The sequence below is a fragment of the Lampris incognitus genome, chromosome 14 (genome assembly GCF_029633865.1).
Source record: "Lampris incognitus isolate fLamInc1 chromosome 14, fLamInc1.hap2, whole genome shotgun sequence".
NCBI classification, from domain to species: Eukaryota; Metazoa; Chordata; class Actinopteri; order Lampriformes; family Lampridae; genus Lampris; species Lampris incognitus.
The window spans coordinates 12,920,395-12,946,753 of record NC_079224.1 but is presented as its reverse complement, the minus strand read 5'-3'; the positions used below and the strand labels follow the sequence as shown (position 1 = coordinate 12,946,753).

At 47.1% G+C, this 26,359-nt stretch overlaps 1 protein-coding gene across 1 annotated transcript in view; it reads left to right on the top strand.

The window, feature by feature from the left end:
• Positions 1-26,359, top strand: part of LOC130123817 (collagen alpha-1(XI) chain-like) — a 116,841-nt gene that overhangs the window by 55,500 nt on the left and 34,982 nt on the right. The window contains exons 24-44 of the mRNA XM_056293117.1: positions 1,032-1,076; positions 1,602-1,655; positions 1,774-1,818; positions 2,477-2,530; positions 2,614-2,658; positions 4,029-4,082; positions 4,208-4,315; positions 5,324-5,377; positions 8,975-9,028; positions 9,802-9,846; positions 10,098-10,151; positions 11,148-11,192; positions 11,565-11,618; positions 11,734-11,787; positions 12,831-12,884; positions 15,661-15,768; positions 17,264-17,353; positions 20,377-20,430; positions 23,888-23,995; positions 24,284-24,391; positions 25,637-25,690. Of these exons, the coding sequence (XP_056149092.1) occupies positions 1,032-1,076; positions 1,602-1,655; positions 1,774-1,818; positions 2,477-2,530; positions 2,614-2,658; positions 4,029-4,082; positions 4,208-4,315; positions 5,324-5,377; positions 8,975-9,028; positions 9,802-9,846; positions 10,098-10,151; positions 11,148-11,192; positions 11,565-11,618; positions 11,734-11,787; positions 12,831-12,884; positions 15,661-15,768; positions 17,264-17,353; positions 20,377-20,430; positions 23,888-23,995; positions 24,284-24,391; positions 25,637-25,690 (1,341 nt within the window). The remainder of the gene's footprint in view (positions 1-1,031; positions 1,077-1,601; positions 1,656-1,773; positions 1,819-2,476; positions 2,531-2,613; positions 2,659-4,028; positions 4,083-4,207; positions 4,316-5,323; positions 5,378-8,974; positions 9,029-9,801; positions 9,847-10,097; positions 10,152-11,147; positions 11,193-11,564; positions 11,619-11,733; positions 11,788-12,830; positions 12,885-15,660; positions 15,769-17,263; positions 17,354-20,376; positions 20,431-23,887; positions 23,996-24,283; positions 24,392-25,636; positions 25,691-26,359) is intronic.

Sequence of the window (26,359 nt, the reverse complement as noted above, 5' to 3'; positions counted from 1 at the left end):
ATTCATCATTGCTATGTATATGTCGGGGGGGCAGACTTGGAGCTCAAATTGTTTGCTGGTGCTTGTGTTCTCTTAATCACACAGCGCTCCTCCTCTGTTTTTTTTTCTTTCTTAAACTCATTTTATTCCCCCAAATCTAGGCCACTCTGTGGGGTATCCCCACAGTGCAGCAAACACAGCAAAGCGTTTAAGGCTGTTCAGTAACTCTGGCTTGCTGCTACCAAACAAAAACACGCTTTCCATCCTGCCAAGATGACACACATCTTGTATGAATTTGATACTGCTTAAATCAATTTCACTGTCCACTTGATGGCTCGGCAAAAGATATTCAGTTGTGGAATTGCTGATAATGTAAACCAGCGTACTCGGCGTCATAGCCAGGGGTGAATTCCCGTTGCCAGGTCCAAAATCTCAGACCGACTGATGTTCAGAGACTGGACAGACTGGTGCCACGCCACTGGAAAGTATTAATGAGAATATTAATTAAAGTAGCGACCCTGATGATATTCAGGTTGAATGAATAAGCTGGGTCCTTCGTTCATACCCTGCTGAACGCCTCCCAGTCAATGACATAAAGAAAACTACAACAGCCTGTTCTGTCCAACCAGTCTGTTTTCTTCACGTCATGAATTCCTGAGTTTTGAAAAATGTGTGACAAGAAAATTACACATTTGACAATAAAACAGGAATTGGGTGTATTTGGAGAAAAAAAACCTCACTGTCCTTCCAGAGCACAGCTGGCTTGAGTAAAAGTGGATAAGAAATGTGAAGTGGTTGACTCACCCTCAAAAAACAGGTGTGTGATTGCCAGAGGGAACACAACGAAATGACTGGGGAAAAAAAAATCATAGCGTACCATGAAATTGAGATATCAAACTGCTCGAGTCAAGGTAGCAGATGCTCTCTCTCCCCCTGAAACAAACCACTTTGTTTTACATTTCTAGCACGACTAGTTTTGGAAAAAGACCTTTGCTGATCTTTACAGCCGGGCCAATGTAAGATAACTGATCTATTTCTCCATTATACTTCAGGGTCTCGTTGGTCCTCAAGGTCCAATCGGGCCGCCCGGTGAAAAAGTAAGTATGAGGCAAAATTCAGCTACCCGCACCACCCGCCCCCATCCACTCATGTCCTCCATATAAGTAGATTTTTCAGTCGAGACTTCATAAGTGATAAAACAGATACCTTTCCTCCAATTCACAGACCTCCACTAGCGCACTACTCATGACCAGAAGAGAAAGACACACACATACCCCCCCCCATACACACACACATACATACATACATATATACATACAGAGGGAGTTGTATGTACTCATAGATGCAGGCACACACATTGACAGGGACTTGCAAACACACATACATACTGTCCTAGGACCACTCCTGCACAAACATGTACATTTTCTCCCATGGCGTATTTCCATAGTGGTTTTGTGGATTTTGTGGATACTTCTTAGGAAATGTTGGCAAGCTTGAAACCGATATTACTGGCACAGTCAATGAGATGTGAATCTTTGTCTTGGTCTTACCAACTATCTCTCTGTCTGTTATTGCTCACTCTCTCTCTCTCTCTCTCTCTCTCTCTTTCTCACTGTATGTAGGGACCCCATGGTAAACAGGGTTTGGCTGGCCTGGCTGGCGCTGACGGTCCTCCTGTGAGTAGTGCTTCCTTGTTCCTGACATGCATTTCCTGTCCTTGTCTCGGGGTCAGTGTGTTGATTGACATGACCGAGCAACTGCTACTAAACGGAACATCTCTTATCTCTCTCACAGGGGCATCCAGGGAAAGAGGGTCCGCCAGGAGAGAAAGGAGGAGTTGTAAGTGTCACTTTGTTTAGTTGCTCGTTTTTATAACCAGGGTAAAGTACTATTTTGAGCTTTCACAGATTGACTGAATGTGCCAAAATGTGGAGAAATATCTGAGTCTGACAGACTAAAAAAGCCCCTTGAGGCAAATTTGTGATATTGGGCTACACAAATAAAATTGACTTGACAGTCTTAACAAATACTCATTTGTTTTCTTTTACATTGTGCCAAGAAAATTTGGATAGTGTCAGAAAAGTGTACTAATTTAGACTTACTTTTCTGTCATCGTCAATTTTTTTCTGGCCATCACTTTGTTGCACCCAGCTGGCACTAAAGAGGGTAACTGGTAAACAACCATTTAACAGTAGTCTCAATTACTATTGACCCAAAGGCAGGTTGATAAAAAATACCTACAGGTAAATAATAAGTTCCTTACCTTATTTTGTAGAGACAAAATGGATATTATTTTCATTATTTTCCAAATGATCAGTGTTTAGATGTTTGCGTCTCAGACTTTTACAGAATCCAAAAAGTTCTTCACTGAAAATGTGGTTACAGATGGTTGAAAAGGTGTCGTAGGTTGAGGTACTAACTGTACTTGTATTTACTAGGTTGTGGGTTCGAAGCTAGACCATTATGTTCATCTCATCTTTTCTTATTTATCTTATAGGGTGCTCCTGGTCCTATGGGATCCATCGGCTACCCAGGTCCTCGAGGTGTGAAGGTAACAACTACTTCAGCGTTAGTGTTTCACAGTAATACATTACCCCTGAGTTCCTTCACAACACTATTTCCCTTTTTTTCCAGGGTGCTGAGGGTATCAGAGGACTTAAAGGTGGCAAAGGAGAAAAGGTAGGCCCCTCTTCAGTCTCCAGATCTTCCTCAACATGGCAGACAGATGGCATTCGCCTCTAAAAATGGCCACACCATAGTAGTAATTTCCTCTCGAACGAGTCCCGCTTTAAAACCAGCGAGTGGAAAACCTTTTAAAAGCACATCAGGCTGGCAGTAAAGGCCCCATGCCAATCAGTTGTAATGGTGTGTAGCACATTAGGCTGGTATGAGGTTGTTCTAGAGTTGTTAAGTGGAGATTTATCTGTTAGAAATGTTTTCGTTTTTTTGCTTTTGTTTGCTTTTGATTTGTTGCATTTGAAAGGGGTCTTTTAACAGATGTTTATGTTTGTTTTGTTTTTGTTTTTGAAGGGTTTTTTTTGTGTTTTACATACATAGCCTATATCGTTTTAGATATTTTATATTTCTGTCTCAAAAGTCAGATACCATAATGTTTTAATCAGACCAAAAATTACAAATCAGACAATGTATTTAGGAATGTTATAGACCCGTGGTTCTCACTCGGGTCCTCGAGTACCACCGACGCTGCTGCCAGGTTCCCTGCTCTGCCAGGTCCTTCATTGCATTCATCTGGGGATGGAGGCTTGAATAACTGGCACAGCAGGTGACTGTAATCAACGACCTGGCAGAGTAGGAACCTGGCAGGGCTGGTGTTACCTGAGGACGTGATTGAGAACCACTGCTGTGGAGAACACAGCTATCGTAGTCATAGGTTCAAACTGCATTCTCACTTTCTACCAGCAGAGGTCAGGAAGCATAAAGTCTTAGTTCACAGGCGAAGCCTAAATCAGCGATGAACTCTTTCTACGGTATTTCTGTGATCCATCGCAATTAATTTATAATTAGTAACGCTTTTCAATTAAAAGAAATTTGATTTTTATAGGCCAGGAATCAAAGATAATATTAGATTTAGAAATTATTACGCTAAAAAAGAGGTCTTAATAGCATGTGGTTTATTTTTTGCCATCAGGTGTCAGTATTAATCTTTTCAAATGCATCTGTATGCCTCTTTCATCTCACAGCAATAACGTTCACGGTTATGTTCTCAGATTAACACTAATCAATACCTTGTAGAAGCAATGTGGTAACCTCTGTTTATGTTGTAGGGGTCATTTATTCTGCCACAAGGTGTCAGTGTTCATCTTTCCTAACCGGTCCTTACGCCTGTTAGTCTTAAACAACAGCGCTAACCTTCATTGTTCGGCCAGTGTCCTCATATGAATATGAATATTCAGTGAATCCCAATTTCTTACCATTTCAGTGACACCAATTCCGACAGGTGTCAGGTTTGTCCTCCGTCGTGCTGGTTGAAATCCCCTGTCTTTTGATCAGCCATAATCGAATCTGACACGTTTCTCCTTCATCTTTAGGGAGAAGATGGATTCCCTGGCTTCAAAGGTGACATGGGTCTCAAGGGTGACAAGGTGAGCGCTCACCTCTGAAGAGAATACTGATGTTCATCGCTCCACGTGTTGACACTTAGGAGGTTGATGCTGAAAGAGGAACTGAAGATAAAAGTTATGTAAAGGTGTTGTAATTTTTTGTCCAGGGGGAGGGCGGCGTGCTGGGATCCAGAGGAGAGGACGGACCTGAGGGCCCCAAAGGCAAGTCCGGTCCTGGCGGTGAGGCTGGCCCCATGGGATCAGCTGGAGAGAAGGTGAATAGAAAGTTACCCAAATTCAATCAGGAAACTGATGGAACCCACATGCCCTGTCGAATGAAAAATATCCAGTTCCACAAACTCAAAAACAAGGCATGCTGGGGGAATATAACTGAATATTGACAGATAGGAACTTCAAAAGAAAGTCATCTTTGTTATCACCGTTCAGTTATCACAGTCTTTCCTTAAGAAATTAGTGAAGCCATCACACTCTATGTGTACCGCATAAGCCAAACTTCCCCCCATAACAGGAACACAACCATTTGTATAGCTTGGATATTGGGGGGGGGGGGGGGGGGGAGAGCTATGACCCAAGGAAGGGCTACTGTCATGCTTTACATCCTATTCTGTTTGACAGTGAAATAAATACTCTATGATATGAATGAATACTACTGTGCCACTAGTATCACTCTACTCTTTCTGCTAAGTACATTAACATTTTTACATTAAGGCCCTTGCTTGATCAACTTATAGTGGTAGAAAAGTAGACTCAATAGAATTCTCTCAGATACCTACCATACATCAACATCATAAGATGACTGCAGCGAGAAATCCAAAGGTCAAAGTCAAAGTGGTCCCATAAGTTCAAGTTCAACAAGCAATACACTGGTGTAGCCACCATCTTTTTCTCAATCCCTAATCGTCTTACATGCTACTAAGACAGGTTTCTAAGGAGGTATTAAATGTAGTTGGCTACCACAGGGGATAGTTATATCACATCTTGTGTATCAGCACCTGGCATAGATCATCTGAGGCCAGATGGACTGTAGTGAAGAGACTTTGCAGCTAGAGGCCAAAACGCTCCAGTGGAAAACAGCTCAAGGTCATGAACACGGATGTAAAGAAGCGTGTTGCTAACAAGATTCAGAGCCCAAGAACATAACCAAGTTTATTTCTTTTGATGGCGCTGCTATGAATTTTTATTGGTGCCTTAAAGGATTTCTCTGGTGATGCAATGAGGATCTGATGCCTTTCTTCTGTTTTGCTTTGTTCTCTTTTGTTTAGGGAAAACTCGGTGTTCCCGGATTACCTGGATACCCCGGTAGACAGGGCCCCAAGGTGCGATATTATAATAATGACAAAAATATTATGCTACTCTGTGCCCATCAGGATATTTTTCTATTCACCTGCCTCCCTCCGTAGAGAGGTCAAAGCCAACAAAAGCATTGCACCCCTGGAGCTGGTAGAAACTCTGTGTCTTTCACAAGGACACTCCCCACAGGCACGATGCTCCCCCCTCCCTCACTCCCTATACTCACTACTACACCACCTGGGATGGCGTTGTGTGTGTGTGTGTGTGTGTGTGTGTGTGAGAGAGAGACTGCACTCTCGTAATTATCTCAACTTAAGAACTTGCTTGCATGTGCCACCCCAATGTTTGCTGATTCGCTGACACAAATGCATGCACACGCACACACAGACACACACGCACGCACACACTTTATCACGTGGTGCAAGAGACACACACACATCCTCATCTGCTAGAGTCATCAGCTGTCCTCTGTCCTTTACCTCAGCCAACTCAGGACATCACTTAGCATTTAACATTCCCCGGTACTGTGTCCCCGGTGTGCCATCGCTACTCCATCAAGATGTGCTGTTACAGCTGGTTCCTCTCTGCCCCCGTCAGCACCGGCGAGCTTCGGCACTGTTATGACTGCTCAGGTCCACCCGTGCCCTGGCATATCCACATGGGCAAGTCTGCGATCTGTCAAAAGAAGGGCTATCGTGTCAGCAGGATATCTGGGTTTGAGAGCAGCAGACGAATCAATGAGAGATCTGGACAGATTACACAAAGTGAGAGATGTGCAGAGAGGGGGGACAGATAAGCAGAGTTGGAAACTCACCCCAAACACTCTCGGGTGTTCGTTTTGGGAGATAAATGCCATCTGAAGTTCAGATGATGACTCAGTGAGTGAGTATTCCGTGAGGAATTTCTTTCAAATAGTGGATTTCTTATTCAACATTTCCAAGAGGATACTTATATGTGTCCTGTCCGCATGCTGCAGAGATTACATCTTTAAAATGTTGGGGGCGTTCGGCTAGCGTGGCGGTCTATTCCGTTGCCTGCCAGCACGGGGCTCGTCGGTTCGAATCCCCGTGTTACTTTCGGGTTGGTCGGGCGTCCCTGCGGACACAATTGGCCGTGTCTGCAGGTGGGAAGCCGGATGTGGGTATGTGTCCTGGTCACCGCACTAGCGCCTCCTCTGGTCAGCCGGGGCGCCTGTTCGGGGGGGGAATAGCGTGATCCTCCCATGTGCTACGCCCCCCTGGTGAAACTCCTGACCGTCAGGTGAAAAGAAGCAGCTGGCTACTCCACATGTGTTGGCGGAGGCATGTGGTAGTCTGCAGCCCTCCCTGGATTGGCAGAGGGGGTGGAGCAGCGACCAGGACAGCTCGGAAGAGTGGGTCAATTGGACAAGTACAATTGGGGAGAAAAAAAGATCAAGTGTGATTTTTTTTTTTTTTTTTGGATAGTTGTCTACTTTTTGTGTATGTGTTTCACTATTTTTGAAACTGATTAAGCACAAAAAAGAGGTACCACTTAAATACATACTGAGTCATTTATAGACATTGACCCTCATCAAACCGCAGCTCTCAGACCGTGCGAGCTCACGGCAAATTCATCCCCCCCCCCCTTTTCAGCCTCTCTCGCCCCCTCTCTCTCTCGCCTCTCCTCCAGCCTGTGAGCGAACTGCTCCTCCGGGTGTGTTTTTTGGCTGCCTCGCCAGGTCTCTTTCTGTTGACAGCTTTCCCACACTGGTGATTCGGGATGCAATAGGCTGTAGCTCCCGCGGACTGTCTTATCTCGGCAGAACAAGTCAGGCTTGTCCGGTTTCAGTGCCCCCTTTTGGTTTACCGTCACCGTGGGGCTGTGAAACCCAATTAAGCAGTGTAGAGCCTTCTACCTGCTGTCACCGCAATGTTTGTCTGTTTGCCCCTCTGTCGTCTTGACCACGCTACCGCATTTTGCTCACGCCATTGCACCCGTGATATCCAGTAAACATGCATGCAAAGAAATAATGAGCATCACACCTACTCTGTTGCCAATATGTGTGTGTGTGTGTGTGTGTGTGTGTGTGTGTGTGTGTGTGTGTGTGTGTGTGTGTGACCCTCTTGTGTTGATGAAATTCAGAGATAACTTTTAATTGTTTACGTGCCCCCCCCCCCAACGCTGCATAAAATGATACGGTATTGCTAAGCTAACCAGTGGTCCTCTTCCCAGATGTGTTTATCCGGCGGCATTGTCATGCGGCGGGCCGTCTTGTTTGACTGACGCCATAGTTGCTATCAGAGGGCACAGCCTGTGAAAACCCAACAGCTAAATTGCTGATCGGTATCAAAGGGGATCTGCGTTTCCCAATCCCTTGTCTTTATTTGCTCTCCGCTACCTAATTTATCTTCCCGTTTTGCTCCCTAACTGTGCTAACAAGCTAAGAACACTAGAGCGCCATGTGTCGGAAAGGTCCTAACCAACTAAGAAGGAAGTTCACCTTGGCTTCCTGCAGAGCATTGGGACGGAAACATTCATCTACGTGAACTAACTGGCAGATTGTAGACTGAAGTCCCACGAACAAATCTCTCTGTGGTGTGCCGATTAGATGATCACAGCACCTACACGAGGACCGCTCCATTTCTCTGTTAATTACTCCTGGTCTAAACAGGAAGCAGCTTCATGGCCTCCATGAGCATGGTGCTATCACACTTACACTACAGGACACGTTTTCTTTAGGCCTGGGCAATACTGACCAAGTCCAACACGATGTCTTTAACTTAGTACCTCGATATCGATAATATCGGCGATATTTTGAGGATGATTATTGGTGCTTTCATAAGATAGACCTGATTACACACACACACACACACACACACACACACACACACACACACGAACATTCTGAGAGATGGTCATTAGTAATGTGGCTATGATGACTGAGCAGGCAGAGACAGTCACTGCTCAACTCTCTCAGCTAAAACAGGCAAATGAATTCTGAAAATTGTCATTTTATTGTAATGCAGCATTTAAGACTTGGGAATGACAACATTTAAGTGGTGTCACAAATCCCAGATGACATCTAGTTTCATATCACAATATCACGTGTTGGAAGGATAATTGCCCAGCTCTAACTTTCTATCCTTCTGACCCCAATTTTCAAGTCATCAACAATTTTGTCTCTTTATATATGTCCGTCTGTGATGTCTGTCTGTCTGTGTTGTCTGTCTGTCCTCCTGTCTGACTATGTTGTCTGTCTGTCTTCTGTCTGTGTTGTCTGTCCTCCTGTTTGTCTGTCTGTCCTCCTATCCCTGTGTTTTCTGTCTATCCTACTGTCTGTGTTGTCAATCTGTCTGTCTGTCTGTTTTGTCTTCTGTCTCTCTCTATCTGTCTGTCCCACTGTCTGTGTTGTCTGCCTGTCTTCTGTCTGTCTGTCCATCTGTCCTTCTGTATTGTCTGTCTGTCTGTCTGTCTGTCTGTCTGTCTGTGTACCTGTCTCACTCTGCAACCTTGTATTTGCAGGGTTCCAATGGCTTCCCCAGATTCTATCTGTCCTACTGTCTCTCTCTCTGTCTGCCTATCTGTCTGTCTTTCCCCCTGTCTGTCTGTCCAGCAGTCTGTCTGTCTACCTGTCTCACTCCTCTGCAACCTTGTATTTGCAGGGTTCCAATGGCTTCCCCGGATTCCCAGGATCAAATGGAGAGAAGGGGACAAGGGTAAGCCGCGTTTTCTTCTCCTCCTTTCCTCTGTTAAAGAAGCGTCGGTTCGGTCACGGCATTTTGTTCTTCTCGTTTATTTATTCTTTTTCATCTCAAGGGTGTTTCAGAGACACTGTGCTCACAGTAGTTTTCTTTCATCACCAGTGCAGATGACTGAAACACAACTTGAATAGTGGAGAAAAGGAATACGATAAAAGAAACAAATATAAAAAAAAAAAGGAAAATAAAACGTCCATGTGAATGGATTTGTTTATGCTGAAGGGTGGCTGGGAGCGCTCTTGACAGCATCTCTGAAGGCCTCTCAGCGGAGCGGGCGGAAGGGAGGTCCAGAAAAGAAGTGTTGCAGGCTGGTTTCGGGGAGGGGGCGGGGGCGGGGGTTGAGCTGGGGCAGATTCGGGGCAGCCTGCTGATGAAACAAACGGCCCTCTGCTCTCAGACTGACATTGAGAGGCAGACACCTTTGGACCCGACACACCCGAACTGACAAGCAGTCCAAGCTGTCAAGGGCCTCTGGGTAACCATTTACCATGGCGATTTGATTATTTATTCTCGTCTGAAAATGTTCCGGCTGATTCTATTACGTCCCTTAGCACGGGCAACCGTTCTGATACGGGTTGTTTTTTCTTACAGTGGTGTCAGGTTAAACCTCTGAAAAGAGAGAGAAGGAAAAAAAAGAATAGTATTTCTTATTTTTCAGATGCTGTCTTTGCTACTGTCTAAAATGAGGATTGGTTTTGTACTAAATCAAAATCGTTGTTTTTCTTTCTTAGGGAATCGCTGGCAAATCTGGCCCAAGAGGGCAGCGGGGCCCAACGGTAGGCAATTCAGCTGTCTGCCAACTCAGACTGAGCTTTCCACACACATGATTTATTGTTTTCTTTAAAGGTATCTCTCCGGCTTGATGCTCCATGCAGGAGGGAGGGTTGGGGTTGCAGCGGACATTGATTTCTAGCCATTCGCACAATGGCATATGTTGCTGCTGGTGTTTCATTTTAATTTTGCAGTGAAATAACACATAATACAAACAAATGTCGTACTTCACTCACTTATTCTGTTTCATGTACAGGGTCCACGTGGTGGCCGCGGCGCCAGAGGACCAACGGGAAAACCAGGTGCAAAGGTACGGACCGACGTCACCAGTGTTAAAGAGAATAAGTTCATGCAAAACATTCTGAGCAGGGTGTCCAGGTGGCGTGGCGGTCTATTCCGTTGCCTACCAATACAGGGATCGCCGGTTCGAATCCCCGTGTAAACCTCCGGCTTGGTCGGACGTCCCCACAGACACAACTGGCCATGTCTGCGGGTGGGAAGCCGGATGTGGATATGTGTCCTGGTTGCCACACTAGCGCCTCCTCTGGTCGGCCGGGGTTACCTGTTCAGGGGGAGGGGGAACTGGGGGGAATAGCCATGCGCTATGTCCCCCTGGCGAAACTCCTCACTGTCAGGTGAAAAGAAGCGGCTGGCGACTCCACATGTATCAGAGGAGACATGTGGTAGTTTGCAGCCCTCCCCGGATTGGCAGAGGGGGTGGAGCAGTGACCAGGGCGGCTTGGAAGAGCTGGGTAATTAGCCGGATACAATTGGGGGGGGGGGGAGGGGGGATCCACAAAAAAAACAAAACATTGAGCAGTAGTCAAATACCGGTCACGGTTGTACTTGGCACAAGATGCGTATATGTATTTTCACCTTCAACTCAGAAATATTACAATATACTTGAACAAGAAAAATAGCCTGAATAAGGTCAGATTCAGAAATATTACAATATACCTGAACAAGAAAAATAGTCTGAATACAAAAGTGAGGAGAGGTTTAAAAGACTTTGAATCCCTCAGCATGCCGATCTGTTTGATAGCCACCATGTCTGAGATTGTAAAATTCCACGTTTGCCATCTCACCCTGAATGTTTCAATAAGCCATAACGTCTACGTGCACCACGTTGTGCAGAAATCCTGCAGAGAGCAATACAGAATTTGAAATGTGTATCTAAACCCACATGCTGTCTCACCCCAGCACGTCTACTGTACCCGAGTCTCTGTTAAAACCTTCGCCCCGGCGAAATAGCTAATCTTCACTTGGTGATGTGGCAGTGATATCTTTATCATCTCTATCTCTTAAGGGTACCTCAGGCAATGACGGGCCCCCCGGCGGGCCAGGAGAGAGGGTGAGTATCACATTCTGTTTGTTTTCCTCCCTGTTATGTTCCGTTTCAAAACTGCCCATCTGTGGGAAGCAATAACAACACTATCTATGGCTCTTCATCACTTGGAGACGAAGCTCAAAGTAAATGAAAAATTTCGGTTCTCCACAACTTGTAGTGGATGATCACTGTTTAAACCCAAAGTGTCAAAACAGTACAAAGTATAATGTCTATAGTGACCTTATATTAGAAACACCACGGTGGGTAAACCATCTAACACAGTCGAAGTGTTTGGGTCAGTACACCCTGCAGTCCATTTCTTGTTTTGAGCCTTATTTCACATTTCCAGCCTTCCAATTCTTTTATCAATTCATTTTCATTTTCTTCCTCCTCAAGGGACCTCAAGGGCCACAAGGACCAGTCGGCTTCCCTGGACCCAAAGGACCCAATGTGAGTTAGACGCCGTCCATCTCACGCCGAAAGCTTTAGAATGGTTTCACGTTGACTCTATGCAGTATGTTGGACTCTTTTTTTTTACTGTCCCATTCACTCCCCACCACCACAGGGCCCACCAGGGAAGGACGGGCTGCCTGGCCACCCAGGGCAGAGAGGAGAGACGGTGAGTTGAGCGGTTCATTCTGCGGATGGATTGCGTTGTGCCTTTTTGACCACGTGTGCCCGTCCTGTTAGGTAGGTTGTAGAAATGACGGAGTACGGATCAAGACCGCAGCAGTAGGTCTCAAATGACTACCTCAGAATATGCAACAGAATATGTCGTGTGTACTACATGGTACCGCGGATTCCAGAACATGCAGTTAGTATTATCACTTAGGGTAGTACAAAATATTTTTGTGGTTGTGTATTGTGTGCTGACCAAAATTAAATAGATTTTGCAAATGTTTACGCACGCTGCCAGAAATCCACCGGTTTTTCAGTAGTGTGCTGCAGCCCCCGGGGCGTGTGCCATGTGGGTCCTGGCCTTTATAAACGGAGACAATACGGGACTGGCATGAGTTGAAATTGAATTATGATGCAGGTCCCAAGTTAAACAGTATTTACTTTTTCGACTTTATACTCTAATCCCAGGAAACCATCTGAATTGTCCTTGCGTGGCAAAGCCTGTCCAGCTTTTGGACTTCCAGAGGTCAAAATGAATGCGAACCATTACTTGACTCTGTGCCTGTTGTCAAATACACACAGGATGTTTGAAAAGCTTCCATAACAACTGGGGGTGTACGGGGAGGAAGGTAGCCTTGTATAGGAAGGGTAAACAGAATTAGGATGGCCTCATTTGGCGGATACGATCACAGTACGGGAACTGGTCTCAGTGGAGCTGATGCGAAGTTACACCAGAAACTTACATAACAACATCGCATGCTGAGATGTGGTACAAGTACAGTGAGACTTAATGTACCGCACAAAAGGACAACGCAAGACACACGTTGTGAACAATACACATGCATATCTCTTTACATGTGAACATTGAACAACACAAGGATCCGAATCCAAGTCTGGCTTTAATTTCCAAATAAGTTTATACAAACCAGGGATTTGCCCTTCCATGTCTCTCAGATGAGGGTATTTTATCTACGTAGGTAGAGAAAGAAGAAAAAAATGAATTGCAGAATGACTGAACGTTTACTCCTCCGTTTACTCCTCCAGGGCTTCCAAGGAAAGACTGGACCCCCGGGACCTGGAGGTGTGGTCGGGCCACAGGTAAATTTACACTGCATTTAAATTGCTGCTGTCAACCTCGACATCTACGGTGATCCCATGTTGCTGCAAGATAAGATGTGTGCTGCCGGGGATGGTTGTTTAGAAAAAAACAGATATTTGCACCAATTTGCAGTAGAGAAGACATTTTTTGAGGGGGTTGAGTTGCACAGAAATGTCCCAGTATGTTCAATCGAACCACTAAGGTCTCTTTAAGTTTTCTTTAATTTTTTTGGAGTCTGAGAAAATGAATTTGGGCCTGTCTGGTTCTGTTAAGAAAAACATTGATAATACTATATCCTAGAAAATAATCCACCTTGCCAAATAAAGAATTAAATTCAGTGTAGAAATGTGTTGAAAAGGAGGTGCCCCTCCTCAACCATAGTTAAATATGACAGGGTGGTAGAAGTATCACAGTGGGAAAGTCTCCGGTGTCCCCCGATCCTTTTTGAACCACATTGTGGCAGAAGGGGTGGAACGGTGGTGCAGTGGTTATCACAGTCGCCTCACAGCAAGAAGGTCCTGGGTTCGAGCCCAGGGGTAGTCCAACTTTTGGGGGGGGGGGGGGGTTGTCCTCTGTGTGGAGTTTGCATGTTCTCCCCATGTCTGCGTGGGTTTCCTCCGGGGGCTCCAGTTTGCCCCCACAGTCCAAAGACATGTAGGTCAGGTGAATCGGCATTACTAAATTGCCCCTTGGTATGAATGTGTGTGTGTGTGTGTGTGTGTGTGTGTGTGTGTGTGTGTGTGATAGCCTGGCGGCCTGTCCAGGGTGTCTCCCCACCTGCTGCCCAATGGCTGCTGGGATAGGCTCCAGCATCCCCGCGACCCTCAGAGCAGGATAAGCGGTTTGGATAATGGATGGACCCCGGGTGAAAACGTATTGTAGCGAATTCAGCGGGCAGCCGGGAATCGAACCCGGGTAGCCCGGACCACGGATGTGTAGACTCGCCAGCTCTTGGCTAAAGGGTCCGAACCTTTAGTTGACTGGTTAGCGCAGTCGCCTGTGGTCCGGGCTACCCGGGTTCGATTCCCGGCTGCCCCCTGAATTCACTACAGTATTATTATTCCTTCCATCCAGTCACGATGAAGTTTTATGTGGTTAAAAACTCACAAACTCAGTAACTTTTTGGCATTAGGACAATGCAACACATCTTTATGTTTTATGAGTCTTCTGTCGAATACTCATGAGTAACTAAATAGCTGGAAGTTTACAGACGGATTAAGTGTCATTCGGTCAATTATGTCATCTTAATGCGCTTTTCTTAATGATCAAGCTCCGTCTATTGTCACTGGGTACCATTAGCATCGCCACTGTGGCATTGCAGTTGTGCGTTTTGCTCATTAAGTGTCACCAAAGTGGATTGATGCAAAGAAAAAAAAAGAAGAAGAGGAAAGTCGACTTGCGGCGTTTGAGGCATGGTGTGTTTAATTAGCAAACACGAGAGCATTTCCCTTGAGATTAGCCTCCCACAACACCTGCTTAACCCCCGTCAGGGAAGTACTTGAACCTGATGTCTGAGCTCACCGTCTTTTGCTGTGATCCGGATGACACAACTGACAGAGTGACACTTAATGACAACAGTCACAGACATTCATAAAGACTCCTTCATGTTCATGACAGGTGTCATATCATGTCATCCTGAGCATGCATCAAGACATGTCATGTTATATGCACACCCCTTCAAATAAAGTCTTACCAAAGTATTCATAAAACAGTATGTAATGACTAAAATATGGAATTTCATCTTTTTACTTCCTTTTCCCACACACAACCCATGTTTCGAAAAAGTGTTTCACATACAGACGGTGTGCTGTGTTGAGAAAATGGCCATTAAAGTGTTTTATTTAGGGGCGTCCGGGTGGGGCGGCGGTCTATTCCGCTGCCTACCAACACGGGGATCGCCGGTTCAAATCCTCGTGTTACCGCCGGTTTGGTCGGGCGTCCCTACAGACACAATTTGGCCGCGTCTGCAGGTGGGAAGCCCGATGTGGGTATGTGTCCTGATCGTTGCACTAGCGCCTCCTCTGGTCGGTCGGGGCGCCTGTTCAGAGGGGAGGGGGAACTGGGGGGAATAGCGTGATCCTCCCATGTGCTACGTCCCCCTGGCAAAACTCCTCACTGTCAGGTGAAAAGAAGCGGCTGGCGACCCCACATGTATTGGAGGAAGAATGTGGGAGTCTGTAGCCCTCCCTGGGTCAGCAGAGGGGGTGCAGCGGCAACCGGGATGGGTTGGAAGAGTGGGGTTATTGGCCAAGTACAACTGGGGAGAAAAATGGGGGTAAACCCCCCCCCCCCCAAAAAAAAATTGTTAATATTTAGTAAAAATATGCTTGGTGCAGGCGGCATGGTGGTGCAGTGGTTAGCGCGGTCACCTCACAGCAAAACGGTCCTGGGTTCGAGCCCCGGGGTAGTCCAACCTTGGGGGTTGTCCTCTGTGTGGAGTTTGCATGTTCTCTTCGTGTCTGTGTGGGTTTCCTCCGGGTGCTCCGGTTTCCTCCCACAGTCCAAAGACATGTAGGTCAGGTGAATCGGCCATACAAATTACCCCTAGGTGTGTGTGTGTGTGTGTGTGTGTGTGTGTGTGTCAGCCCTGTGATGGTCTGGCGGCCTGTCCAGGGTGTCGCCCCAATGACTGCTGGGATAGGCTCCAGCATCCCCATGACCCCGAGAGCAGGATAAGCGGTTCGGATAATGGACGGCTGGACGGATGCTTGGTGCAGCTAGTACATATCGATTAAAGATATACTACTTCATGTGTTCTTCTGTTGTCCCTCACAGGGCCCCACGGGAGAGACAGGACCCAGCGGAGAGAGAGGACACCCGGGCTCCCCGGGGCCACCTGGTGAGCAAGGTCTACCTGGATCTGCTGGCAAAGAGGGTGGAAAGGTGAGATGCGGGGTCTGTTTGAAAATGTGTCCCGTTTAGTGTTCCTCTTGCTCCTCGTCTACGTGTCATCCCGAGTGTCTCCTCGTCCTGTGTATTTGAAACTGCTCTCCTGACTTTTCTGTCTTTATCCTGTCAGCTTTTGTGCGGTTCATTCCGTGTTTTTGTTTCCCCTGTGTACTGTATGAATCACTTCGATGGTTCAACTTCACAGAACTAATTTACACTACAGGGGACGATGTTAGAAAAAAAGGATGACATTTTAGAAAAAGAAAATGTCTCTCTATTGAATTGTGACCAAAGGGACACCCGGCTCTGTCAAAAGAAGATGAATTAATGGTTTTACGACCACATTTACCCGCCATTTCCTCTTCATTGTGTACCGTAATGTCAGAGTCATTTTAAATGCAGAAACGCTGCACAGAATAACGACTGTCGGATTAGTAAGGAGCGTTTTCAGTCAGGAGCACGGCCCCTTGGTTTGGAGGTCTGAGCTCAAAACGCCGAGCAAACAACAATGGAGGAGCTGAACAGGAGCTCCCAGCCTCTCATTGTTCCCCTCAAAGCAAACTCACACACTCGCTGGGTAATTGTTTTAGGAAAATTACGGTGCAAGGTTGCCGCGGCAATTGCTGCGGCGCCTTTGTTTGAGACCCGACGTAGTTCATTATCCAGCCTCTCTGGTTCCTGACGTAGTTCATTATCCAGCCTCTCTGGTTCCTGACGTAGTTCATTATCCAGCCTCTCTGGTTCCTGACGTAGTTCATTATCCAGCCTCTCTGGTTCCTGACGTAGTTCATTATCCAGCCTCTCTGGTTCCTAACTGGTCCTATTGAAACCGTTTGATTGAGTCTGTTACCGCCGCCTCCTGCTACGTTCTCCTAATCATTTGCTGCCTTTCTCACATAGTGGTGTATTTTTTTAGCGTTGATGAAAATGGAAAAAGGGCATCGGGGTAGCATGACAGTCTATTCCGTCGCCTACCAACGCGGGGATCGTCGGTTCGAATCCCCGTGTTGCCACCTCCAGCTCGGTCAGGCGTCCCTACAGAGACACAATTGGCCGTGTCTGCAGGTGGAAAGCCAGATGTGGGCATGTGTCCTGGTCACTGCACTAGCGCCCCCTCTGATCGGTCTTGGGGCGCCTGTTCAGGGGGGATAGTGTGATCCTCCCACACGCTACGCCCCCCCCCCCTCCCCCGGCGATACTCCTCGCCGTCGGGTGAGAAGAAGTGGCTGGCGAATCCACGTGGAGGGATGTTGTAGTCTGCAGCCCTCCCCGGATTGGCAGAGCAGGGTGGAGCAGTGACCGGGACAGCTCGGAAGAGTGGAGTAATTGGCCAGATACAATTGGGGAGGAAAAAAAAAATGGAAACATTTTTTTGATTCTGAGTTTCTGCAACCGTGTACAGGTTCACGTTGTCGTTTATTAAAATTCAAGCCACATTCTGCCATGAGATGATGTCACATAAACTGATGCCTTGCTTCTGCCTCTGTAGGGTGACCCAGGTCCCCAGGGTATTTCTGGGAAGCCCGGTCCTCCTGGCCTGAGGGGCTTTGCAGGAGCAAGAGGTCTTCCAGGAGCCATGGTAATGTACACACACACACACACACACACGCACGCGCCTGCGTCATCCCGTGACCCGTACACACATCCTGCTTACTTTCAAAAAGCTTCAAAACACCAATTACCAGCATAACCACCTGCTGTCAAGCCAAATGCCGTTGTTGGCAGCGGGCCTGGCTGAACGCCGTGGTCAGTGCTGCGCCGGCCTCCATCACAGCATTGGAGGGAGTAGAGATTCTAACAGCCGCCATATTGACACGCTTCAGCGTCATTAGCTTCAGCGAGGCTTAAAGCCCATATTCACGAGATGCCATCCAGTTTTATTCCGTTTCCTCTCATCAGCGACATTATCCTCCCATGGTGCTTTCAGCACGAGAGGGTTTAGTTCTGTGGCAATATTGTAACAACACACATTACACATCCTACCTGCAGCACAAGGTTGAACATGTCCGTATATCTGATGTACACTACTTTATAAAAATTACTTTTGCTCCAAGGGTAGGTTAAAACTGTTTGCTGGGGCATCTGGGTAGCTTAGCGGTCTATTCCGTTGCCTACCAGCATGGGGATCGCCGGTTCGAATCCCCATGTTACCACCTGCTTGGTCGGGCATCCCTACAGACACAAATGGCCGTGTCTGCTGGTGGGAAGCCGGATGTGGGTGTTACGTCCCTCGGTCTGGTGAGGGTGCAACAATTAGTGCACCGGGTAACAGTGAGGTGAGGGTGCGACACAAACGTATAAATGTAACAAAATATAAATATTTATTAACACCATGACAGGACAAGGGAACCGAACGGTTGCCAAAACAACAAACTATTAACAAAAGTAACCCACCCTCGACAGTGCTGAAAAGCACCAAACCTAAAAGACAGAAGGTGGCTACCGCTGCTAACCTAGTGTGTCTAACAGAGGTAAGCTACGTGATGGGGTGTATGCCCATGGGCATCTTACCTTGATCCTCTTGCCCAAAATAACTAAACAAACTCAAGGCTAAACATATCTCAAAATACTCAGGATAGAAACAACGCAAAACTTGACCGAAAACGGGCCAGACATCACAAACACAAAGTAGCTACACCACGCTAACTAAAATCACACACAAACTAAACTAGCTGGCCGGCCAGGGAACTGAACACATGTGGGGGTTTAAATGGGAGACTACACAGCTGATGGAAATGGGATGATTTGTTGACCGGTTGATTATGTGATGAGGAGCACCTGGCGGACACCTGAATGTAGAGTGAGAGTGAGGGTTAGATACAGGAGGCAACACAACACAACTATACGGACACGGACACACCCGTGGCCGTAACAATGGGTATGTGTCCGTCGCCTCCTCTGGTCGGTCGGGCGCCTATTCAGGGGAGGGGGGACTGGGGGGAATAGCGTGATCCTCCCACGCGCTACATCCCCCTGGCGAAACTCCTCACCGTCAGGTGAAAAGGAGCGGCTGGTGACTCCACATGTATCGGAGGAGGCGTGTGGTAGTCTGCAGCCCTCCCCGGATCGGCAGAGGGGGTGGAGCAGAGACCAGGACGGCTCAGGAGAGGGGGGTAACTGGCCAGGTACAATTGGTCCTATTCACCATCTGCTTTTACATTCTTTTGGTTTATTGAGTCGGCACTAACGGACAGCGAGAGGAGAGAGACGGGGGATTTAAACCATGGCAATCAGATGAGACCCCGGATTTCATTTTTCACAAAGTTGTGGGGTGGGGGGGGGGTAAGTTCAGGGTGATAGAGAAAGGCTGGGGGGCTGACTAAGTATCAGACAGTCGGATTCTGGCTGAAGCCCATTTCAAGGCTGTCCATTAAAGACAGTCCACAACAACAGTGTTGATGTGCAGAGATGACTGACACACACAACACACACACACACACACACACACACACACACACACACAAACCAGCTGGTACACATGAAGAGTTTCTCGTTTGCTCTCTCGTGTACGTCTGCTCACTCACACGCGGGCCTACACACACACACCTGCTCACTCACATTCTTTACACATACTCCTACACCGAGGCAGACACACAACGTACAAAAACTTCTCAAAAATAACATGTACTAACTACGCTGCTGGGGGTGTAGGAATACAAACACACCCACAACACAACACAACACAACACACACAAACAATGAGCAGGCAGGCACACATGAAAGTCTTCAAGGCCCCCTTTTGAATGCATGCGCACACACCCCACATAAAAACAGAAGTACACACATACACACACACACACACACACACATTTCACGAGTGACTAGCTAAGTGCACAATTGTTTGATGGCTATCCTTTAATGACTATCACACAAATGTTCATGACCGGAATACATACACACACACACACACACACACACTTACAGACACGTGCGCACACATCATCCCAGTGCTCAATCTGGAGGAGGCGGCACAGTAGCGATATATGAGCCAATAAATAACTTTTTGTGTGCCCGACGAGCGGGCTGCTTCCATCCCTCTAATGCACCGTGGTAAGACGGGGACGCCGGTCCTGGTGAGACGCCTGCTTTGGCAGCTTGCGAGGCCCCTTGGCTCGGCGGGAGCCTGTAAATTAGTTATAATAATGAAAGTCTTTACTGCCCCTGGCGAACAGCATTTTCCATATGCCGCTTTAGTGACTGGTGCTGTGATTCGGCACAGACGCAGTCGTTCGCGCGGGCCGAGGCCTCGAGGAGGTGTGGCGGGTATCTGCGGATAGACCGGCTCCATCCGAGAGCGGCTGCTCCATCCGAGAGCGGCTGCTCCACGGGCCACGCTACACTCCCTCCCGGTGGGGACTCAATAAGGAGGTCTAATTTAAACACCTGTTATGAGATTAACGCTGTACGTTATACAAAGTGTCAGTTGATGAGAATACACTAGTGCAGCACGCACGCACGCACACACACACACACACACACACACACACACACACACATTAATACTGAAGAGCCCCATTCAACAGCTTTGAGTGGTCTTTGATTGGCATTAAGTGGTGTCCCGCATGGAGCACAAGCTAACCCTCTCCTGTCCTCTGCTTTCAGGGTCCAGGTGGCTTGAAGGGAGGAGAAGGGCCTCAAGGTCCCCCCGGCCCCGTCGTAAGTATCATGTTACCATGGCCACCTTGCCTCTCTTGCCACGGCAACAGCGGAGAACAGGGACTTTGTTCTTTTTGCAGAATGGACAGCACACGCTGTGGGAATAGCTGAAAAAGAGACATCATCGTTGCAGTGATAGCAATAGGGAGCCACCTGACAATTTCTCCCATCTCCACTTTTTTTTCTTTTTTCCTTCCACTTGCACACACCGCCTGCAAGAACAGTTTTCTGTCTGTTATGTGCGTCAGACAGCGTTGTGTTACCTCCGGCTTGGTCGGGCATCCCTACAGACACAATTGGCCGTGTCTGCAGGTGGGAAGGAGGATGTGTCTGTGTATGTGTGTGCTAGCACCTCTTCTGGTCAGTCGGGGCGCCTGTTCAGGGGGTAGGGGAAGAACCGGGGGGGGGGGGGGATGGCGTGGTCCTCCCACGCGCTACATCCCCCTGGTGAAACTCCTCACTGTCAGGTGAAAAGAAGCGGCTGCTGGCGACTCCACGTGTATCGGAGGAGGTATGTGGTAGTCTGCAGCCCACCCCGAATCGGCAGAGGGGGTGCAGCAGAGACCAGGATGGCTCGGAAGAGTGGGGTGATTGGCTGGATTCAATCGGGAAAGAAAGGGGGGGTGCTGTATAAATGTCACAACACCATTGAGGATGGTCTTTAAACTGTATTTAAAGGGTGCGTTGATGCTACGTCCCAGACATAGTCTTGCAACACTCTCGTACCCGCGCTCAAAGCAGAGGAAGTCCTCTGGGGTGTTGCTGCTGTTTCTCAGTGCTGCCTACGGTGTCTCTCCCCACTCGGTCGTACGCTGTTGGTGACCCTGACAGAGATGGGTGGAGGCAGAAGTAATCCATGAATAAGTTGGCCAGCTTTTCTCCGTCTTTCTGTCTTTAAGCACCAGCACACACACACACACACACACACCCCACCCCTCCCCGACTCCAGCCGGTGATGTGTGCAGTGAAATGCCTCAGGAGTTCCAGCAGTGAATCTGCACAGAAGGCTGACTGACAGGCAGCTTTGAACCGTCTGACATTTAGCTCAAGCGTTAAAAGCTGACTCCCGATAATTGCACCTCGCCAATGACAGAGCAATAGCAGATTAGATGAGAGCAGATATGCAGAGCACGCATGAGAGATGATGAAAGAGAGAGAAGAGGTTCCTCCAGCAAACGAGCAAAACCATTTCCAGTGCGATACGAGCTCCTTCTCTCAAATTGGCCTGGAAGTCGGTTATCGTCTGAAAACACTTGATGGACTGTGTTCGCGGTTGTGTGGAAAAACTCCGGTTAAAAAAAAAAAAGTGACCGGCGCACAATGCTCATGCACGCCAGAGATCTGATATTTTCTTCCATCGATTTACTGCCAGTGTTGAGCTGCAGGAAAGTGTCCATGTAACAGCGGTGTATGTGTGTGTGTGTGTGTGTGTGTGTGTGTGTGTGTCCTGACTTTTCCTAGTTTCAGGGACACGTTTCAGACGAAAGACCAGTTAATTGGGGACGGCTTGTCCCATTGAGGACAAAAGCTGATTTTGGGGTCAGTTGTTAAGTTTAGGGTAAGGTTGGGTTAAGGTTAGATTAAGGTTAGGTTAAGGGTTAGGGTTAGGCATGTACGATGGTTAAGGTTAGGTTAAGGGTTAAGGTTAGCCATAGTTCTGATGGTTAAGGTTAGGGTAGGGTTAGGGTTAGGCCTGTAGTTCAGATGGTAAAGTTAGGGAATGAACGTAAGTCTATGTAATGTCCCCAAAAGGGCCCTAAGTAAACGTGTGTGTGTGTGTGTGTGTGTGTGTGTGTGTGTGTGTGTGAGAGACGTGATGCGGTCGGTGTCTTAGTCTTCCGAGAGACATCCTTTAAACCGCACGGGCATGCGTTTGTCAGAGTGAGAGATAAGAACAGTGAAAAATGAAAAGCAAAACAGAATTAAAATGGAGACTTCTGTCACACACGCTCTGTGTTTGTGTGTGTGTGTGTGTGTGTGTGTGTGTGTGTGTGTGTTTTGTTTTTCATTTTTCAGTGCAGGAATGAGACGAGTGAAAGAGTGAAACATAGACACTGAGATGGGGGAAACAGAGAGAGAGGGAGAAAAGATACAAAGGGCTGTGAGTCAGAGGAACTTGCGTGATGGTTTGTGAGGGTGTGTGTGTTTGTGTGTGTGTGCGTGTGTGTGCGCAGGCAGGGAGTTTGGCAGACTAGGACTGACAGTTTGGAGCTGTGCGTGTCACGGGAGATGTCTGCCATGAAATGGGCCAGACATATGAGTGCCAGGTGGCAGCTCACATCAGCAGACGAATCACTGTGTGTGTCTGTGCGTGTGTGTGTGTGTGTGCCTCTACGGGTGTTTGATAAATGTGCGACCGTGCGAGTGTGTTTTTGTTTCGAGAGCAGCTTGTTTCATGGAGAGAACCTTTGCTTTCCCCCGGGGGATGCCTAAACGGCTCGTGGGTCAAAGATGCCGTCACAGTGTTTTGTGATTTTGGCCACCTGCACACCGATGAGCGCACAACAGGGCACAGGAGATAAGAAGGCAGTTAGACGGGCGTATGCAAGAATGAACGGAGAGATACTCCTCAAGGCCTCGGCCAAGGATGGTCCGAGAAAGCAGCCGAACTGCATTACCAGATAAGAAGTTCCTCCATCCTCCCGATGCTCTTATCCCAGAGAGGCTTGCAGCAATGCCGCTGGAGTTTTACTTCTTTTCATCATGTTCCTTTTCTTTTACTTCTATTTACCAATGTGTTTCGGGGGAGCACTTCACATGTCAGTGTGACTACGGTGTACCGTCACAGCATGCATGGAACTTTTCCCCAAACATGGCCAATTCATTACAACTTTGTCCACTGAATTGAAATTAAACCAATTTGAAGTATGATACTTTATTTTAGTTTCATTTATTTATTTTTTTAATTTATATTTTTAGTCTCACAACTAACCCTCACCTGTGGTGATGAGCTTTGGGTAGTGACCGAAAGGGTGAGATCGCAGATACAAGCGGCTGAAATGAGTTTCCTCCGTAGGGTGTCTGGGCTCAGCCCTAGAGATAGGGTGAGAAGCTCAGACACCCGGAGGGAGCTCGGAGTAGAGCCGCTGCTCCTTCACGTCGAAAGGAGCCAGTTGAGGTGGTTCGGGCATCTGATTAGGATGCCTCCTGGGCGCCTTCCTTTGGAGGCTTTCCGGGCACGGCCAACTGGGAGGAGACCCCCGGGGTAGACCCAGAACTCGCTGGAGGGACTACATGTCCAATCTGGCCTAGGAACACCCTGGGATCCCCCAGGAGGAGCTGGAGGGCGTTGCTGGGGAGAGGGACGTCTGGAGTGCCCTACTTGGCTTGCTGCCACCGTGACCCGACCCCAGAGTGCGGCTGAAGATGAATGAATGAATGAATGAATGGTCTCACTACTAACTGTTAGATAACTTTACCTGGCAGTCACTGATGGGTGTCTGTCCCTGAATGACAGGGTTCTCCTGGAGAGAGAGGTGCTGCTGGTCCCGGCGGTCCCATCGGTTTGACAGGACGCAATGGCCCTCAAGGACCCCCTGGCCCTGCCGGAGAAAAAGGAGGCCCTGTGAGTGCTCTCTCTCTCTCTCTCTCTCTCTCTCTCTCTCTCTCTCTCTCTCTCTCTCTCTCTCTCTCTCACTCTTCCTGTTTCTTTTTCTCTTGGACACACACACACACACACACACACACACACACACACACACACAGCGCTCCACACTGTCAACTGCTTCCTTTCTTATGAGTCTGTAGGATTTGGAAACAGGAGGCTGTGAAAGACTAAATGAGAATTTAAAATGAACCGTTACTGCTGACTGTTTGAGGCGACTTGTTGACCGTGGTTTGATGTGCTGTTTAGGGTGAGAAAGGCCCCATGGGTCCAGCCGGTCGCGACGGCATTCAAGGTCCTGTTGGTCTCCCCGGACCCGCCGGCCCTCAAGGACCCCCCGGAGAGGATGGTGACAAGGTGACGTTAACACATACACACACACACCAGTTACGTAGAACTTTACTGAAAATATCTGTTATACGTCTGCTCAGAGATAAATTAGGGTTCGATACTTCTCGAAGCACAGCAAACATTATTTTTGTTTCCCTTTTCTTTCACAAACAAGGAAATGTGGCATCATGGTTTTAATGATTTGAGAGTGAAACGAAACACAACGTCTGTCTCCAAAACACGTTGTTGTGAGGAAGATTAAAAACAAAACAGTTTATTTAGGAAGGGACAATGTACATTAATCAACATTCAAAACAAACGTAAATGTACCCGGGGTAGCTAAGAGGCTATTTTCCATCGGCAGTCCCTTTGCCCGATGTTGTCAGACATCCTAGGGTAATAAAACAGTACAAAAAACTAAAAATAAACATACAACATAGTTAATATACAACACACGAACAACAACAGCAAACAAACAAGAAACTATGTACAGAATATACAAATAATGTGGAAAAAGATACATTTATAACTTGTACTTTTATAACTGGCTGATATTTCTGCTCTCATTCATCATCATAAGCAGCAATGACAGGAACGCCATTATCACCGCGAGGCTGTTGATGAACCCGGGACTCGAAACGAAACACGCTTAATAAACAAGACGGCACACCAACATACATTAAAGACACAATACTCAACAAAAATACCCTGTCCTCACATATCTATCATTAAACCATTATCTGGTTTTGCCCCAGGCTTATAAAGGCAGGAAACATAATTATCACTGATAGATTGTCACACTTAATAATACGATTCGGGATGTTTTCCACTGACACGCATAAAATATAAAACACACATATATAAAAAAGCAAAAAAACAGTGAAATAATGTGCTTGCATAATCGTCACTTTTGCATACTCAGTCTGACCCCAGGCCAGCAAACACCATGTCCACAGCCGATGCACTCAACAACAGATCAACATCTATGGATTTGCTCCCATCACACATTTGTAATCCCCGTCATGTCCCTTGTCACGTAATTTTATCAGTTATGGTGCCAATAGGGTTGGGGGGGCGGAGCGAGTAATCAATTAATTGCAAACACTTGCCCAAGGTCTTCGCGGGTCAGTCAGATTAAAATCTCAGTAGAAATGATTACCACCCAGTCACAGTAAAGGTGACATCTCGAGCCACTGGGTTTAGATTAAACACTGAGAGACGTTTAAGATGCAGATGGATGATGTGAACCGTCCTGTTTGTATTGCCCCACAGGGAGAAGTTGGTGGACCTGGCCAGAAAGGAAGCAAGGGAGACAAGGGTGAACTTGTAAGTTTCCTTTTTCCACTTTTCTATCACTTTTGACATGTCCATAAATCTAGGGGCCATTTCATAGTCCAGACATAAGGTACGCAGATGGCCATCCGACCAAAATGACCAGAATGCCAAAGTGGACCACAGTGAACATCCACCAAGGATGTCCACACAAATTTCATGCACGTATCTGTCATTTGCCTTTCGCCCACAGCCATACCTCATATCACTCAAAATGTGGCTCTCAAAAGTTGTGGGAAAGGTTGGCTTTTAGTACACGCTGGTATGCTTGCAGTATGAAAGGTAGAGGATGATGGACTGCATCCACGTGCCTATTTGCACCTTGAGCATACTTTATTAGTGATACTTATTTATTTATTTATTTATTTTATTTCACCTGCTAATCTACTACAACACCAGATGCTGAATCCTCAGAAAAGTGTTGATCAAGTAAAAGGGCACAGGTTGATTATTACTGAGGGCGCACTGAAGAAGAGCATTCTGCTCAAAATAGTCTTTGGAATTTAAATCAATAACCAGAGAGTCATTTATTGCACTCTGATGATATCTCTGGAAACTCCATTCATGGTTTGGGAGATACCAGAACGACAAATACATTTGGCCTAACGCATTTCAGAAAATTCAGTAATTGAATGGGATTCCAGTCAACAAATGAGACATGCT